This window comes from Carlito syrichta, unplaced genomic scaffold, assembly GCF_000164805.1.
Source record: "Carlito syrichta isolate Samal-C Ts95f unplaced genomic scaffold, Tarsius_syrichta-2.0.1 Scaffold306858, whole genome shotgun sequence".
In the NCBI taxonomy this organism is placed as follows: domain Eukaryota; kingdom Metazoa; phylum Chordata; class Mammalia; order Primates; family Tarsiidae; genus Carlito; species Carlito syrichta.
This window is the reverse complement of record NW_007250954.1, coordinates 455653-472493: the sequence shown is the minus strand read 5'-3', so window position 1 is coordinate 472493 and position 16841 is coordinate 455653. Positions and strand designations below refer to the sequence as shown.

At 35.6% G+C, this 16841-nt stretch overlaps 1 protein-coding gene across 1 annotated transcript in view; it reads right to left on the bottom strand.

The window, feature by feature from the left end:
* Positions 1–8848, bottom strand: part of LOC110596103 (interleukin-1 receptor accessory protein-like 1) — a 121058-nt gene extending 112210 nt beyond the window's left edge. Inside the window, exons 1-2 of the mRNA XM_021715223.1 lie at positions 8716–8848; positions 5194–5473 (exon numbers count right to left, since the gene is read on the bottom strand). Of these exons, the coding sequence (XP_021570898.1) occupies positions 5194–5473; positions 8716–8848 (413 nt within the window). The remainder of the gene's footprint in view (positions 1–5193; positions 5474–8715) is intronic.
* Between the last annotated feature and the right edge of the window lie 7993 nt (positions 8849–16841).

Below are 16841 nucleotides of genomic sequence, written 5' to 3'. Positions count from 1 at the left end.
TGACCAGACATGGTGGTGCACACCTGTAGTCCCAGCTACTTAGTAAGCTAAGACAGAAAGATTGCCTGAGCCCAGGAAGTTGAGGTTGCTGTGAGCCATGATCTTTCCACTGTACTTCAGCCTGGGCAATACAGTGAGACCCTGACTCAAACAATAAATAAATTAAATAAATAAAATTTAAAAATATACTTTCAATGAGAAAAAAGTTATTTGATTTCTAAAGAAAAAAATCGACTTGGACAAAGAAACTAGATAAAAATATAGCATAGATATGTTATTTAGAAAAATACATTTTTAAACATCGTTACATAAATTAATCACATTTCCATGTAGTAACAGTCTAAATGCCAAAATCAAAATTAAAAAGACAATATCATTTACGAACACTCCAAAAATAAAATACTTTAGTATAAATTTAACAATGATTTGTTAAATTTATGATTTGTATGCTGAAGATTATAAAATGCTGATGAAATAAATAAAAAAGAAAATCATAAATGATGGAGATACATACTGTGTTTATAGACTGAGAGACTCAACACAGTAGTGATATCAATTCTCCTCAAAGTAATCTACAGGCTTAATGCAATTGTTACCAGAATCCCACTACAGTGTTTTTGTAGGCACAAACAAACTTATGCTAATATTTGCATGAAAAACAATGGGCCTTATTATAGCTAAAACCATCTTGAGAAAGAAGGATACAGTGGGAGGATTCACTTTGAAATTTAGGTCTATTATACAACTACACTAAGCAGTAAGTTTGGCAGTGACAGAAAGATAGACAAAAGTACAGAATAGACAATGCAGAAATTAACACACACAAATATACCCAATGGATTTTGAATAAAGATGTAAATGCAATTCAGTGGAGGAAGCCTAGACTTTTCAACAATGGTGCTAGTGCAACTGGATATCCATCCCTCCAAAACTAAACCTTAATCTAAATAAACATCACACCTTATACAAATACTAACTCAAAATAAATTACAGACTTAAATGTAAAATTTAAAGCAATCAAACTTTTAGCCATTTTTTAAAATTTAAAAATTAAAATAATCAAATCAAATCAAATCTCCAGGACCTAGAGCTTGGCAAAAAGTTTTTGCACTTCACACCAAAACCATAATCCATAACTGTAAATGTTCACAAATTGAACCTCATTAAAATTAAAAATGTTTGCTCTGCAACAGACACTGTTAAAGAGGATGAAAAGACAAGCTACAATTCTCTAAACTCAACAAAGAGGACATAAATAATTTAATTATCAAATGTACAAAAAACATGAACAGATATTTTGCTGAAGAGGATAGAGATGGCAAATCAATAATGTGAAAATGTGTTGCTATCATTAGCCATTAGAAAAATGTAAGCTAAAATCACAATGAGTTATCATGATATGCCTTCCAGAATGGCTACAATTAAGAATAGTGACAACACCAAATGCTACAAGGATGTGGAGAGGCTGGATCACTCATACATTGCTAGTAAAAATGTAAAATGGTATGGCTATTTTAGAAAATAGTTTGGCAGTTTCTTATAAAAACTAAATGCACAACTGCCATTCAACCCATATTCACCCTTGAGCATTCATTACAGAAAAATGAAAACATATGTTCACCAAAAGTTGTACGGTAATGTTCATAGAAGCTCTACTTTTAATATCCCCAAACTGGAAACAACCCAAATGCTTCTCAATGAGTGAATAAACACTGTGGTATGTTCGTACCATGGAATACTGCTCAGCAATAAAAAGGAATGAACAACGGATACATATAAAAACTTGGATGGATTTCAAAGGAATTATGCTGAGTGAGAAACCCAATTCCATAAGGTTATTTAAGATACCACTTATGTTGCATTATTGAATTGACAAGTTTTTAATGAATAGATTGGTGGTTGCCAAGGGTTTAGGATTTGGGTTGAGTCAAGATAAATGTAGCTATAACAGAACAAAGGGATTCTTGAGGTGATGGCACTGTTTTGTATCGCAACTGTATCAACATCAATATTCTGATTATGATATTGTACTACAGTTTTGTAAAATGTTACCATTGAGTAAATCTGGGTAATGGATGCAAGGGCTATCTCTATATTATTTCTTGCAACTTAACATGAACCTACAATTATCTCAAAAATGAAATTTTAATTTAAAAAAAGGATGACAAACTACTAAGTATGCTACAATTTGTGAAGCATTGGCATGCTTATTTGTGCAACAGCTAACTTTGTATATGAAACTGCTAGTAGGTCATAACTATGGAAAGGAGAATTAAAAAGTGAAAGGTTAACAATATAAGAAAATTTATTTTTATAAGATATACTTGTTTTTATAGATAGCCACAAAATAAAAGGAATTGTTGCGCAGCTCTCCTTCATTCACTTTTTCATGTAAAAAAATAAATAAAAGCCGGGCTCGGTGGCTCAGCCTGCAATCCCGCGCCTTGGGAGGCTGAGATGAGTGGATTGCCTGAGCCCACGGGTTCGAGACCCACCTGGGCAACTTGGTGAGACCTCATCTCTATAATAAATCAAAAATCAGGCAGGCGTGGGAGCACGCGCCTGTAATTCTGGCTACTCCAAAGGCTGAGGCGGAAGGATCGCCAGAGTCCAGCAGGTCAAGGCTGCGGTGGCCGGGAGCGTGCCACTACACTCCAGTCTGGGCGACAGAGTGAGACTCCAGCTCAAAAAAAATAAAATAAATAAAATAAAATAAAATAAAAATTCAAGATAAAAAATTAAGTAGCCAAGTACTAGGAGAAAAGAATTATGAGGCATTCTTTTGTTCAAGGTGGATATTAAAAGAAGGGAGTAAGAAAGCTCTTGTTCATTATAATGACAGTACTCTTCAATGTTTCCATTAGTTATGCCATTTAATTGCACATATTTAGGTGCACTTGCAAATTAGCTGTATATGAAAAGCTTGTTAAACAATTTCATTGACAAGTTAATATCCAGAACACATATCAGGAAGACTAGAATCTTAGAATAGAAGTTAACATTTTCACACTTCTAAAATTCTTTGCAAGTGGGTCATTTAAAAATTAATGGTGACAGTTTTGTGACCTGATAGCTGACTCAACTAACAGCCCTTGGGCTCCCTTCACGTCAACACCAATCCATATTATTTCAAATGCTGTTTATAAAAATTTTGAGTATCCCTCTTCAAATCGGAAAAGGAAGGCATAGCAACACTAGTTTCAAATCAATTGTCATATTTGAATTTCAGTGACAAAAGTAACTCTGAAGTTTATTACTTTCTCTAGAATGTCACTTGACACACATGCAACTTTAAAGTGTTTGTCATTTAATTTCACCCGACATTAAAATGTAGATATATGAGCATATGGTAAATGTCAATATTTGGGGAACTTTTCGGTCTTTAATTCATTATTTCAACTATAAACTTAGAGGCATTTTAATGCAATTTCTCAGAGCATTGGATCACAGTGTATACTTGAGCACATCAAAGAATTGCAACCTCAGCACTTTTGAAATTCAGATTGCGTATGTAAACACATCATTATTTGCTCATCAGCAATAAATGATGAAATGAAATGTTAGACTATGGATATCCAACTCAATTGTAATCTCAGGTAAATGAGGACACATTTGCCTATCGTAAGGAATCACTTCTCCACATGCATGAACAGTCATCTATAAATATTTTTAAATAAACACAATAGATATGAAATTAAAATCAAATTACTATAGGTCAAGTGAGAACAGCTGGCCCAAACAGTATTTTTTAACTCTATTAGTGGGACAATTATTTATCTATACCCCTATAAAACCTCTACTTCTCTTAAGGGCTATGTTTGAGCATAAAAGGTTTAATAGACTCAAAGAGAAAGAATAAGAGTTTTCAAAGAAATTACATATTTGTTATTTATTTATTTTTTTTAGAGCAGGATTTATTGAGAGGTCAGAAAAGCTCCCACAGTGGGAGGAGACCCGAGGGGGTTGCCCCACATTTGTTATTTTAAAAGACATTAGGCAATTTCTCCAAGTACAACTCTCCACTTATATTCATTTAAATTTCCCAACATTAACTGTGACATATGTTGTCAGTGTGAAAAAGATACATTTTTGTTTAACTTTTATGTGATTTTGACCTGTTTTAATGACTTAAAACACCTGCAGCCATAGTTCGCTTAAAGGTAATTCTTACAGGCATAATCCTTAAGAAAGAGGAATGATAGGTGTTGATTAGGATTTCAGAAGTAGTAGTCACATTTGAAGATACTAGGTGATTCTGAGACTTTCTCGAAGTTTGAGAATCAAGTCCTTTAGATTTTTCCTTATTTCTCTGAATAAGCCAAAATACAGAAAGTCAAATAAATAAACACACCTTCTATGTGCCTATACTCAGATTTGCTAACATTCTAATAGACTAACGACATACATGATCATTGATGCAGGGTGTGACTCAGCATCCATGAAGGGCTAAATGCTTAAATTGAGATTTTTACTTGCTAATGTGTTACACAGATACTGCTTAAATGCATTATCTTTAAACAAACTACATGTGTCTCTTCCATAAGCTGACAAAGGTGTGTAGATATATAATGGCTTTCCTTGGAGATAAAGGTGCAGAATTTATCATTAACTTTATTTAGTATTGGCCCTGGAAGCCTAGGAAAAATTTTTGTATTGACCTAGCAGTTTTACTTATTAAAACCATCTGGAACACAACCTTCATATTCTCTAACATATCAATGCTGCCTTCCTCACTCTATGCACATACACACATTACCTAAATCATCTTTGCAGATGTGTGTGAATCAGAAGTATCCATGCTCTATCTGTCTGTGAAGGGCAATCACAAAATGTTATAACCCATTTAGAAAAAACTATGCATCTTTTCTGCAAGTCTTTGCTTACATTTTATTTGCAACATTTTACTTGCAACATTTTACCTTCCCTATAAATTTTATTTCATAGTCTTTGGTAATTTCTGGTAACATAAGTAGATACCCAGATGGTATCTCTTTTCCCCATAAGCTAGAAATAATGTCTCAATATAAATTCCAATCCCATCTTTTTATGATTTAGACTCTAAATTTTAGAAAGCAACAACACATGCAAATATTGAGACAATACCTTTAGGCAAAATTGAGAGCAACAAAATTTAAGTATGAGAAAGCAGCATGTGATTTCTTTGATTCAGCAGTAATAGAATGAAAAGAATACCTGATAACACAGGCGTAGAGACCACTGTCCTGTAGCAATGTTGGCCGGAACCAAATGGAGTCTTCTTCTTTGCTCATTCTACTTCCATCAAAGGCTATTGGCTCTTCAAAATCTCCAGGACCAGAACTTTTGTACCACATCAGACTGAGCCCAGCACTTTGGGCAAGGGAATAATTTGCTCTGATATAGCCATAAAAGAGTGCACATTTGATTCGAACAGGCTCTCCTACCAAAACTTGATATTTCTTGATATCAACAGACCAATCAGTGCAGCCATCAGCTACAGTAAAAAGAGAGAGAGAGAGAGAAAGGAAAAAACATTAAATAAAAAAATTAAGCATGCGTTCATTCATTCAATATTTACTGAACATCAATATTGGGTCAGATTGTATTCTAGGCACAAAAAATTGTAGCAATGAATCCAACTGAGAATAGCCCTGAAAAGTAGTTTACCCTGCTAAGAAATAATGTATTCTTCACTTAGTCTGCTTCTACTGCTATATATTGTTAGCTTATATCAGGGTTCTGGTTGCTAATTTATTGCCTCTCAATTCTAAATATACATTTATACCTGCTCTGTAAAAATAGATCTGGGCCTTTGACATATTTTTTCCTTTGCTAGTTGCCACTAAAGCTCTGCTGATAGAGGGTACTAGAGAGACACTGCAGGAGGAAAGGTGTTCACTTCCTAGATCCAGTGTGCTTACTTGACAGGCTCTAGGAACGTGCAAAGCATCTTCAGCACCTGGCTCCTGCAGTGTATGGCAGCCAGCAGCTTGGACATTTTTTGAGCAGAGCTTCAGGTGAGTCATTTTATGAACAACTTTCCCAGGTACCACAGAGGAAGGTTGCCTGTTAATTTCCGGAGAGCATATTTCCAACAAGTTCTGCTAGCATGGCTGCTTAGTGATTTCTGCCATTCAGTAATTCATGGGTATAACTTCCCAATAAGGTTTGGATCTCTGCTCTAGAAATGAAAGGGCCAGGCTCGGTGGCTCAGCCTGTAATCCCACGCCTTTGGGAGGCTGAGGTGAGTGGATTGCCTTAGCCCGCGGGTTCGAGACCCGCCTGGGCAGGCGAGACCTCATCTCTACAATAAATCAAAAAAAATTAGCCGGGTGTCTTAGCGCGTGCCTGTAGTTCCGGCTACTCAGAAGGCCGAGGTGGAAGGATCGCTGGAGCCCAGTAGGTCGAGACTACGGTGGCCGGGAGCGGCCACTGCACTCCAGTCTGAGCGACCGAGTGAGACTCCAACTCAATAAATAAATAAATAAATAAATAAAATAAAAATAGAAATGAAAGGACAGGGTCTTTTTTGGTATATGCTCCGTTTCAGCCCTAGAAGTAATGGCAGACATTCCTCTATTTTTTTTAATTAAAAAAAATATTTTTTTGAGTCAGGGTCTCACTCTATCACCCAGGCTGGAGTGCAGTGGCATGATCATGTCTTACTTGCAGCCTCAGCCTCCTGGGCTCAGACAATCCTTTTGCCTCAGCCTCCCTAGTAGCTAAGACTATAGGCATGTACCACCACGCCTGGCTAATTTAAATTTTTTTTTGTGTAAAGATGAGGTCTCATTATATTGCCTAGGCTGGTCTTGAACTCCTGGGCTCAAGCAATCCTCTCTTTGGCCTCCCAATGCCTGGGATTACAGGCATGAGCCACTGTACCCAGCCATTCTTCTATTCTTTAGGGTTGTCTTTTGCTATAGACTGAATGTTATTGCCCTCCTTCCAAAATTCATGTTTTGAAGCACTAATCCCCCATGTGATGATATTTGGAAATGAAGCCTTTGGAAGGTAACTAGGGTTAGGTGAGGTCATGCCAGGGGGCACTTCTGATGGGATTAGTGCCCTTAAAAGAACAGATGCCAGAGAGCTTCCTCTCTCTGTTTCTCCCCTTGTGCTCACAAAGAAGAGGTCGTATGAGCACACAACAAGAAGATAGCCATCTGAAAGCCAAAAAGAGGGCCATTATCAGAAACCAAATTGGTTAGGAGCTTGATCTTGGACTTGTCAGCCACCAGAACTGTGAGAAATAAATGTCTGTTATTTAAGCCACACGGACTATGATATTTTGTTACAGTAGCCTCAGCAGACTAAATATATTTTTCATACTAGCCAATCTCTTCATTACTATAATCCTCTGCTGCATGTAATAATTCTGTATATAAACTTTTGTTGTTCAAATGACTGTGTGGTTTTTCTCTCTGATTGGACCTAAATTGATAAAATTAGGAATAAATGTTTTACAGCCATACAAGATATAAAGAAATATAATAAAAATGAGTTGAGCTCTAGTAGTGGTTTTTACACAGCCAGAGACAGAGGGAGACAATCACTCTGCTCTGACTTCTGGGAGCATCAGGGGAAGCATAAAGAAGAAACCATGGTGGAAAATGGGGAGGTCAGCAATGGGATATGGTTGAATTTTCTGTGTTTACTGGAAGTACAATCTTCCAAATAGCACCTTGACATCAATTTTTAATCACTTTTCTCCCCATGCACACATATACAGAAGAGCAGGTCCCCACAGGGCGGGTACATCAATATAATCATCATCACAAAGAGTTGTAGATTTATTGCTTAGAGAGGGAAGTTCCCAATACTTAGGAAAAAAAGTCAATTTGGCATTATTCAGAGTATACAAATGTTGAGCAAAGGGGCCAAGACAGAGAAAACAGGACCTCTGACAGCAATAACATCTGAGTATTGCAAACAGGGTTTAACTCACTACAAATTAAACAGACGGCAACCTAAAGGCTCTGGAACAAGATGAATAATATATAATTCAAGAGGAGGAAAATGATCTAGGATACCGTACATTAGAGCAAAGAAGACACATGATAACCTTATGGAATTAATTATCTATGCATATTATTTTAAAATTATATCTAATATCTAATTAGGACTTAAATATTTTCCAAGAATTTACACATTTTAACTTACCCTTCACAGAATTATAAACTAAAGCTTTTGAACTTGCTGTCCTCTTTACCAGGAACACTTTTTGCCAACCAATTGAAGACTTCCTGTCTCCCTCTCCCCAAATACCACCTCCTCTGAGAGGCCTTTTCAATATGCCCTGTGTGAAGCACTGTCTTCCTATCTTGATCACATGCTACAGTCTGCTTTAGTAGTTTTTTCACAAGACTTACTGCTAGCTGATGTTACATTATGTATCCACTTTGCTTTCTGTCGTCTCAGTCGAATGTAAGCCTTTTGAGATCAAGAACTTTGTTCTTTTCACTCATTTTTTTACCCCCGTGTCTAGAATAGTACCTGATAATCAGCTCAAAATATATTTACAAACTGAATAAGTGAATACAAAAATAAATAAACAAATGATTACCAACATGTACAGTTGAAGAAATTCTATTTCAGCTAATAAGTGGGAGTATTGGGATTCTCACTCAGTTACATCTGAAACTAGAATTAATTCTCCCTCCTGCCACGTATTCTGTTTTTGTTAGTAAAGGTATCCATTTTGCAACATTCTTTGATTTATTTAACTTCAATTACCAAATTTGGGTGTGAGATTTTTATTAAAGGGCTGTATTGAGGCACTACCTAGAGTAAATACATATGTTGGAAATGTGGTGAACATCATCAGTGTCCGAGCTATTGTCATAATTCCTGTCAATGACTGCTGCATAGCCCATTAAATATGATAAAAGAATGACACAAACAGAGATGTCAAGGTTACATAATTGTACATGATACTTATCAAAATTTTGTATATTTGTCTCATTACATAAAATGAACCCCAGGAGGGATTTTATTTTAAACAGCTATAATTATGGTAATAAGCATGAAATTATCTTGTTTTATTACTATATGAATTACAATGCAATTTTATAATGAGTAAATGTAACTGAGACTATCTGCCATGGAGGGTATCGCTGCCAGTGAAACAGGTTGAAACACCTTCAACGCAGCAGTATAAATAGCAAGATAAAAGTATTCAAAATCTTAGAAGATTTTTAAGATAAAGCAAAAGGGTAGAAGGAAAAAACAATAGTATAGGAAGTTCTAATAAGTTTGTTACAAATTAGATCAAGATAAGAGAAGGAGTTGTTTTGGGAATATGTATAGATATTAATACGTACTTTCAGTGTATGCTCATTGAGAAAAATGTACAAAATCTATAAATATTCTTGAAAATTAAAGCTATTCAGTACTTAACTATAAGTCAGGAAAAAAATTCAAATAGTTAAGAGTCACAGGCCAAGTAAAAGTAAGATGTAAAATGAAGAAATGGCACCTTAAACAATAGAGTCACTTTGTTTTCATTTTAATATGGAAGTAGATGGAGGATCTATGGCTTAGGAGGTCTTATTATCACAAAACTATATGCTTGTTTTCAAAAATAAACTATCAAATTCAAATGGCATAAGACTTTTGGGAAAAATATGGTAAGTACTACAAATAGCAATTCAAAATATATTCAAATTGTTTGAATAAATGGATTTAAATAAATCAATTGTTACCAAAAAAAGGGATGAGTGAAATTTTGGTTTCATGTTAACATTTTACCTCATTTGTGCATTTGCTCTCTCTTACCTTGTGTGCTACAATTTTTTTTCTAAACCAGTTGAAAATAGAGATACAATGACATTTCATTCCTATATACTTCACTATGTGTGCCCCTATGAATATAGCCACAAAGTACATTTTTTAACCTTGCACAATGGGACATCTTACATTTTTAAAGGATATGTGATAACTTACAACTTAATCTTTTTTTTCTTTTTTTGAGTCAGAGCCTCACTCTTAAAAGCCTAACTTTTAAAAATTTTATTTTTAAAAATATTTTCAAGACATGGGGTACAATTCAGGATTAGGTACATAAGTGATCATTGTACAGGTGAAGTTAGGGTCTCCCATTAGTCCTCACTTTGTCTGGTTTGAGATCAGGCACTCTTACTGATATTAGTGCCCACCTCTCCCTCCATCCCCTGGCAGTGTTCTGCTACTGCCAATCCCTTTCTTGTAGTATTATGATAAATGTTCAGGGCCCACTTATGAATGAGGACATGTGGTACTTCGTTCTTTGTTTCTGTGATAGATCACTGAGTATAATAGATTCTAAATCCATCCAAGTTTCTGCCAAGCCCATAATTTTGTCCTTCTTTATGACTGCATAATATTCCATCATGTATATGTGCCACATTTTTTAAATCCAGTTAACTTTCAATGGGCTGCACAGTTCATTCCAAGTTTTTGCTACTATGAATAGTGCTGCAATAAACATGCGTGTGCAGGTATCTTTTTTGTAGATTGCTTTGTGTTCCTCTGGGTATATTATCAGAAAGGGGATTGCTGGTTTGTATAGAATGTCGATTTTTAGATCTTTTAGAAATTGCCACATTACTTTCCATAGAGGTTGTACTAATTTACACTCTCACCAACAGTGTAAAAGCATTCCTTCTTCTCTGCAATCTCTCTAAAATCTGATGTTTTCTGAGTTATTAATGATGGTCATCCTGACTGGTGTTATGTGGTATTTCAGTGTGGTTTTGATTTGCATGTCTTTAATGATCAGTGAGGCTGAGCATTTTTTTCATGTAGCTCTTGGCTGCTCATATGACTCCTTTAAAAAGTGTCTATTCATACCTTTTGCGACTTTTTAATAGAGGTGTGTGTGTGTGTGTGTGTGTGTGTGTGTGTGTGTGTGTGTGTGTGTGTGTGTGTTTCCTTTCTGCATGTTTGAGTCCTTTGTAGATCCTGATCCTGGATGTAGGTCTTTGTCAGATGGCAAATATTTTTTTTTCCCATTCTGTGGACTGTCTCCCTGCTCTCTTGATGATTTCTTTCGTTTTGCAGAAGTTTTTCAGTTTGATGAGATCCCACTTACCTATCTTACCTCTTATGGTAAGGGCTTTTGGGGTTTTGATCAAGAATTGGTTACCTATTCCAATGTCTGTAAGGGTATCTTCTGCGTTTTGTAAGATTCTCATGGTTTGAGATTTTACATTTAGGTCTGATCCATTTAGAGTTGATTTTTGAGTATGGTGATAGGTAGGGGTAATGTTTCAATCTTCTGCATGTGGTCACCCAGTTTTCTCAGCACCATTTACTTAATAGGCTCTTCTCCTCCCAGTGGTTATTGGTGGAGGTTTTGTGGAAGGTCAGTTGGTTGAGAATTTGTGGCTTTGCTTCTGGAATCTTTATCCTGTTCCGTTGGTCCATATGCCTGTTCTTGTACACTACCAGGCTGTTTTCACTATTGTAGTCTTATGATAAATTTTAAAGTCTGGAAGTGTGATACTTCCTGCTTTGTTTCTTTCACTGAGGATTGTTTTGGCTATTCATGGTCGTTTATGATTCCATATGTATTTGTTTATTGTCATTTCTAGATCTAAGAATGATGTTGATAATTTAATGGGTATTGCATTGAATCTGTAGATTGCCTTTGTTAGGATGTACAACTTAACAACGTTGATTCTTCCAATCCATGAACATGGAATATTTTCCATTAGTTTGCATCTTCCTTGATTTCCTTGAGAAGTGCTTTGTAGTTTTCATTGTAAAGGTCTTTCACATCTCTGGTTAGGAAGATGCCAAGGTATTGTGTGTGTGTGTGTGTGTGTGTGTGTGTGTGTGTGTGTGTGTGTGTGTCTATTGTGAATGGGATTGTGCTTTTTATTTGGTTCTTTGCCTATTGTTTTTGGTGTATAAAAATGTCTTTTGCACATTGATTTTGTACCCAGAGACTTTGCCAAAGTCCTTTATCACTGCAGGGAGAATTTTGATAGATTCTCTTGGGTTTTCAAGGCATAGGATCATATTGTCAGAAAATAGGGATAATTTAACTTCCTCTTTTCATATTTGGATACCCCTGATTTCCTTCTCTTATCTGATTGCTCTAGCTAGAACTTCTAACACTATGTTGAACAGGAGGGGTGAGAGTGGGCAGTCTTGTCTTGTTTTGAAAACCTAACTCTTGATAAATAAAAATGTATTAATTCAGTTTTTTTCTTAATCCAGCACATAAGTTCTGTTTTGGCTTGGGGAAAATCATTCCAGAGGCAAATTTATAGGCATTGTTAAGTTCATTATGTTAACTACATGACACATTATGAATTATGTGCAATTTCATTAGTTAATTATCATCATTATTATTAAAAATTATCATGTAGTTGTGTAGACTAGTAGTGTATAATCTGTTTTTCTCCCTTTTAGAATAAAATATCCTTCTATAAGCCTCTCTCAGAAAGTTTGCTGTTGGTACTTTCCTTCCCTGATTAGAGTATTCCATGGAAATACTCTAGTTAAATACTCCTCTGCAATACATATTCTTCCACAGTCAGTGGGAATTTATGAAGCCATAAAGTTATGATGGTGAGTGGAAGTAGGAAGCACCATGTTTTTGTTACCACTCATAAAGTTCTAGGAGCTTATATGAAGAAAGTGATGGAATTAAGGTTCAGAACTAATTACTTTACAGGAAGTTTATGCTGATGTACCATTTCTTGAACAAAAGCTACAGACACAGGATAATGTCAATATATTCAAATAAGATTACAGAAAGTATTTTTGATTAAGTCACTATTATTACATGCGTAAGAGCTCAAAATATTTCCATGGTAACAAGTTTAAAGGTTGAATTATTTTTTTTAAAGAAAAGTCTAATCATAAAACTTATACAGGTTGCATACCAATATGAAAATAAAATACCTTACTTATTAAAGGGTAAATAATGTTACTTTAAAGTACAGGTAGAACATCCATAATCAGAAAATCCAAAATCCAAAATGTTCTAAAATTTGAACTTTTTTTAGTACTGGCATAATGCCACAAATGGAAAATTCTACACTTGACATCATGTAGGGGGTCACAGTCAAAATGCAAGTAAATGACACATGGTTTATTCAGCATCCCCAAGAGAAAAATGAAATTGATTTCAGGCTACATTTACAATATGTATATGAAATATAAATGAATTTTGTGTCAGACTGAGGTCTCATCCCTAAGATATCTCATAGTGCACTCTATATGCAAATACTACAAAATTTAAAACAAAATCTGAAATCCAAAACACTCTGATCCCAAGCAGTTCAGAAAAGTGATACTTGAAGTCTGTCTACTTGGGTATGTATGTTGGAGCAATGATAAAATAATAAAGACACCTATGATAGTATAGGATATATAAGCCCCACCCTGATGCTCTTTACAAAATTGATGTATCTATACTCTAGCACATTTGAGTGTTGAACGCTAACAGCTCTTGCTGTCTCTTCTTGAAAATTACTCTTGATTATTGACAGAAATCACCCTTCTGGGAAACTTACATTACCTTATGTATAGTCAATAACTGACTGGTATGGGTATACAAAAGACTGCTCCTTTGCCTCAGGAAGGGAAAACTCTATGATACATTTTGTGCTCCAGAGTTTCTCTGTGGAGCATGTCAAGTCTAGCGTTTACCTGAGATCTACTCACTCTGCCTTTTCCCCTTTCCTGCCCTACTTCTCTCCCTCCCTTATAGGCTTCCCCTGAAAAGCACTCCTCAGTCAATCATGTGTATCCGAAACCCTGTCTTAGAGTCAGTTCTGGAAAGGTGACCAAACATAGATTATATATTCATACAGTGACAGCCAGCTTCATTTAAATTTTTTTTAGAAGCTGGAGATGTCAAGATATTTACAATATAGCTCTTGTTTTCAAAGAGCTCACAGTCCAACAGGAGAGACAGACAGAAATTATAAGTACAACATGGAAATGCAGTGATAAAGAAATGCACAGGGTTGGTGGAAACGTGTTTCATTAAGGGAAAATGTTTGACTGTGTCTATCAAAATTTAAGAAGTTAGCTTTACAAAGAATGGACAGACAGATATTGATTTGGAGGTAAATATAAAAATACAGAAATAAAGAGGTAGCATATTTTTTCAAGAATTACAAATGGCTTTTTGTGGTAGAAACAAATTTGAAGCAGAAAATAGCAAGGGATGAAGGGAAGGAAGGGGCAAACAGAGATCATGGGGGTTCTTTTATGGGATGCAAAAATGTTTGGCTTCATTGTGATAGCGATGAGAGAATTCAATAGTTTCAATCAGGGAGGGGAGGAGGCAGTCCAATGGTTTAAATATGCTGTGCTTGGTGTGGTTTTAGGAAGGGATGTAAGTAAGAAGGCATTAGCTAGTAGAGTGATATTATTCAATGGTGTTGGGGTGAGGCAATGGGAGAAGGAACAAATAGGGTGAATTTGATATTTAGAATGTAAACCTAGTAGTAGTAGTTAATTGACTAAATGCAAACAACAAGGGAGAGGAATAATACTAGTTAATTCTGCAACTCATCTTTGGTCACCAACTAAAATATCTTTCCCAGACAACTAGAAAAATCAACACCAACATGTCTATCAGGTGATGTTGTCTTTAAAATACTTTTTATAATTTCTTCATTTAAAATTTTAGGCAATAAAAAAGTATTGAATTTTTTAAAAACTCACCAAAGAGAACAAAAATCCATACAGATTTATTTTCTTTTTTTAATTACAATGATCAAAAATACCGAGGCCGGGCTTGGTGGCTCAGCCTGTAATCCCCGCACTTTGGGAGGCTGAAGCGAGTGGGTTGCCTGAGACCGCAGGTTTGAGACCCACTTGGGCAACTTGGCGAGACCTCGTCTCTACAATAAAAAAAAATTAGCCGGGCATGGTAGCGCGTGCCTGTAGTTCCGGCTACTCAAAAGGCAGAGGCAGAACAATCGCAGGAGCCCAGCAGATTGATGCTGGGGTGGCCATGAGTGTGCCACGGCACCCCAGCCTGGGCAACAGAGTGAGACTCTAACTCCAAAAAATTTATAAATAAATAAATAAATAAATAAATATTACCAAACTTGAGACATTAGTGTAGCTAGGGAGTATAGGCCATGCACATAAGCTATCACAGACACTGAACAAAAGGCTGAGACTAGATCTTAAATGGGTGAATTCTGCACATTATCTTCACTGACTGCTGCTCTTTCCAAATATGAACTCCATAAATGAAAGTTGACAATGTTGACATCCTTTTGGGGAAAAAGCAGAGATGCCCCCAAATTATCAGCAGCAATTCAAGCAGAAAATCATGACAAAATAATCTTTCTATTATGCCTTGGTTCGAAAACCACTTTGTCCCCAACTCTAATTTCTGGATCTGGGGGTGGAATGTTTCCAGATTCTCACCTCTAAAAATATGTTCAGTGTAACAACTTCTGAAGAGTTATTTCTAATATTTTGGAGAGATTTGTGTGGGTGGTAATAATTGATGTTACTCAAGAGGTTTTACCAATTATCAGCAACCCAGAAGACCCTTTGTCTGACAAAGCCTGGAAATTATTATCTATCAGACTATTAAATTAGGTCATCAGTCATCTCCAGGTAGATGTAGGACTTGCTTAGCTGTTATCATGTTTCTTTTAAGACATAGCATGCTTCTTGATTAGGGGACATCTGGTCCTAAGCTATATAGGATCCTGGTAATATCGTTAATCCTCAATCATATCTTAGTCTCCAAATTCTAGCAGGTATTCCTGATACTAAAACACAAAAATCTGTACATTGTATAGTATGCACTTAGTGAAGAGTTTTTCTTTTAAGTATTTGCTTTTTTAATGATAAAAAGACAACAGAAACACTATAGGAGAGTAAAAAGAGAATAAAATACGCATTAATTATCTTTCCTTTTGTTTATTCAGTTTTCTCAGTTGAGATAATATATTCTATAGCATTTTGCATAACTTTTTCTACTTAATGTTTTCTAATAATTGCATAATACTCTACAATAGTGTTACATTATAATTGACCTAACTCTTCTGATGTTAGTTGGTTTCAAGTTTTTTCATAGGTTTGACTGTTCTAAATTCTGTGATAAAATGATTTTATATACAAAGTTCCACAGACTTCCCCTCCAAAAAGAAAAAAAAAGGTATTTTCTTGAGATAGAAATCCTAGAAATAAAATTATTGGATCAAATAATACATTGTAAGGATTTATTCATAGTTTTAAATAGATTTACGAATACTGCTTCATAACCTCTTTTCACAATAGCCATCCATGAAAGTACCTATCTCACTATACATGCTAAGATTTCAAATCTTATGCACTATTTTTAAAATTGGGCGCTAAGTACAGTTTGGACACTTTGCCTCTAATTATAAAAATATAGCATTAAAATTTTCATTCATCTGATAACTGAATGGCAAAATTGTTCATCTATCATTTATCACCCCTAAATCTCTGACTGAATTCATAATATGTATTTTGCTCTATTCGATAATTCAAGCTATTTTTACTGAACATAATAATTAACTCCATTCACTTTGGTATTGCCATTTCAATTAAAGATGGTTAGCACAACCCTTTGTACTTCTTTTGGATCCACTAGACTGAGATGCATCCTATAGTTTGAAAACCAGCTGTGACTGTACATACCAAAAAGACAAAATAAGGCAGTAAAGCTCCCTGAGGTGTGGTAAAGGGATCTGCTGCTCCATTTGGGAACCCCTTTTGCTCAGACATAGCAGCCTCTCAAATTCCTGATACCTCTTCTTACCTGTGATGCTTCCTACCCCATACAAACCACACCAGTGTTCTGTATTTCCACTTTCCACGCTGCTAGTGTGACATTTTTCTTTACCAGGGCCACCACAGGAGGGACT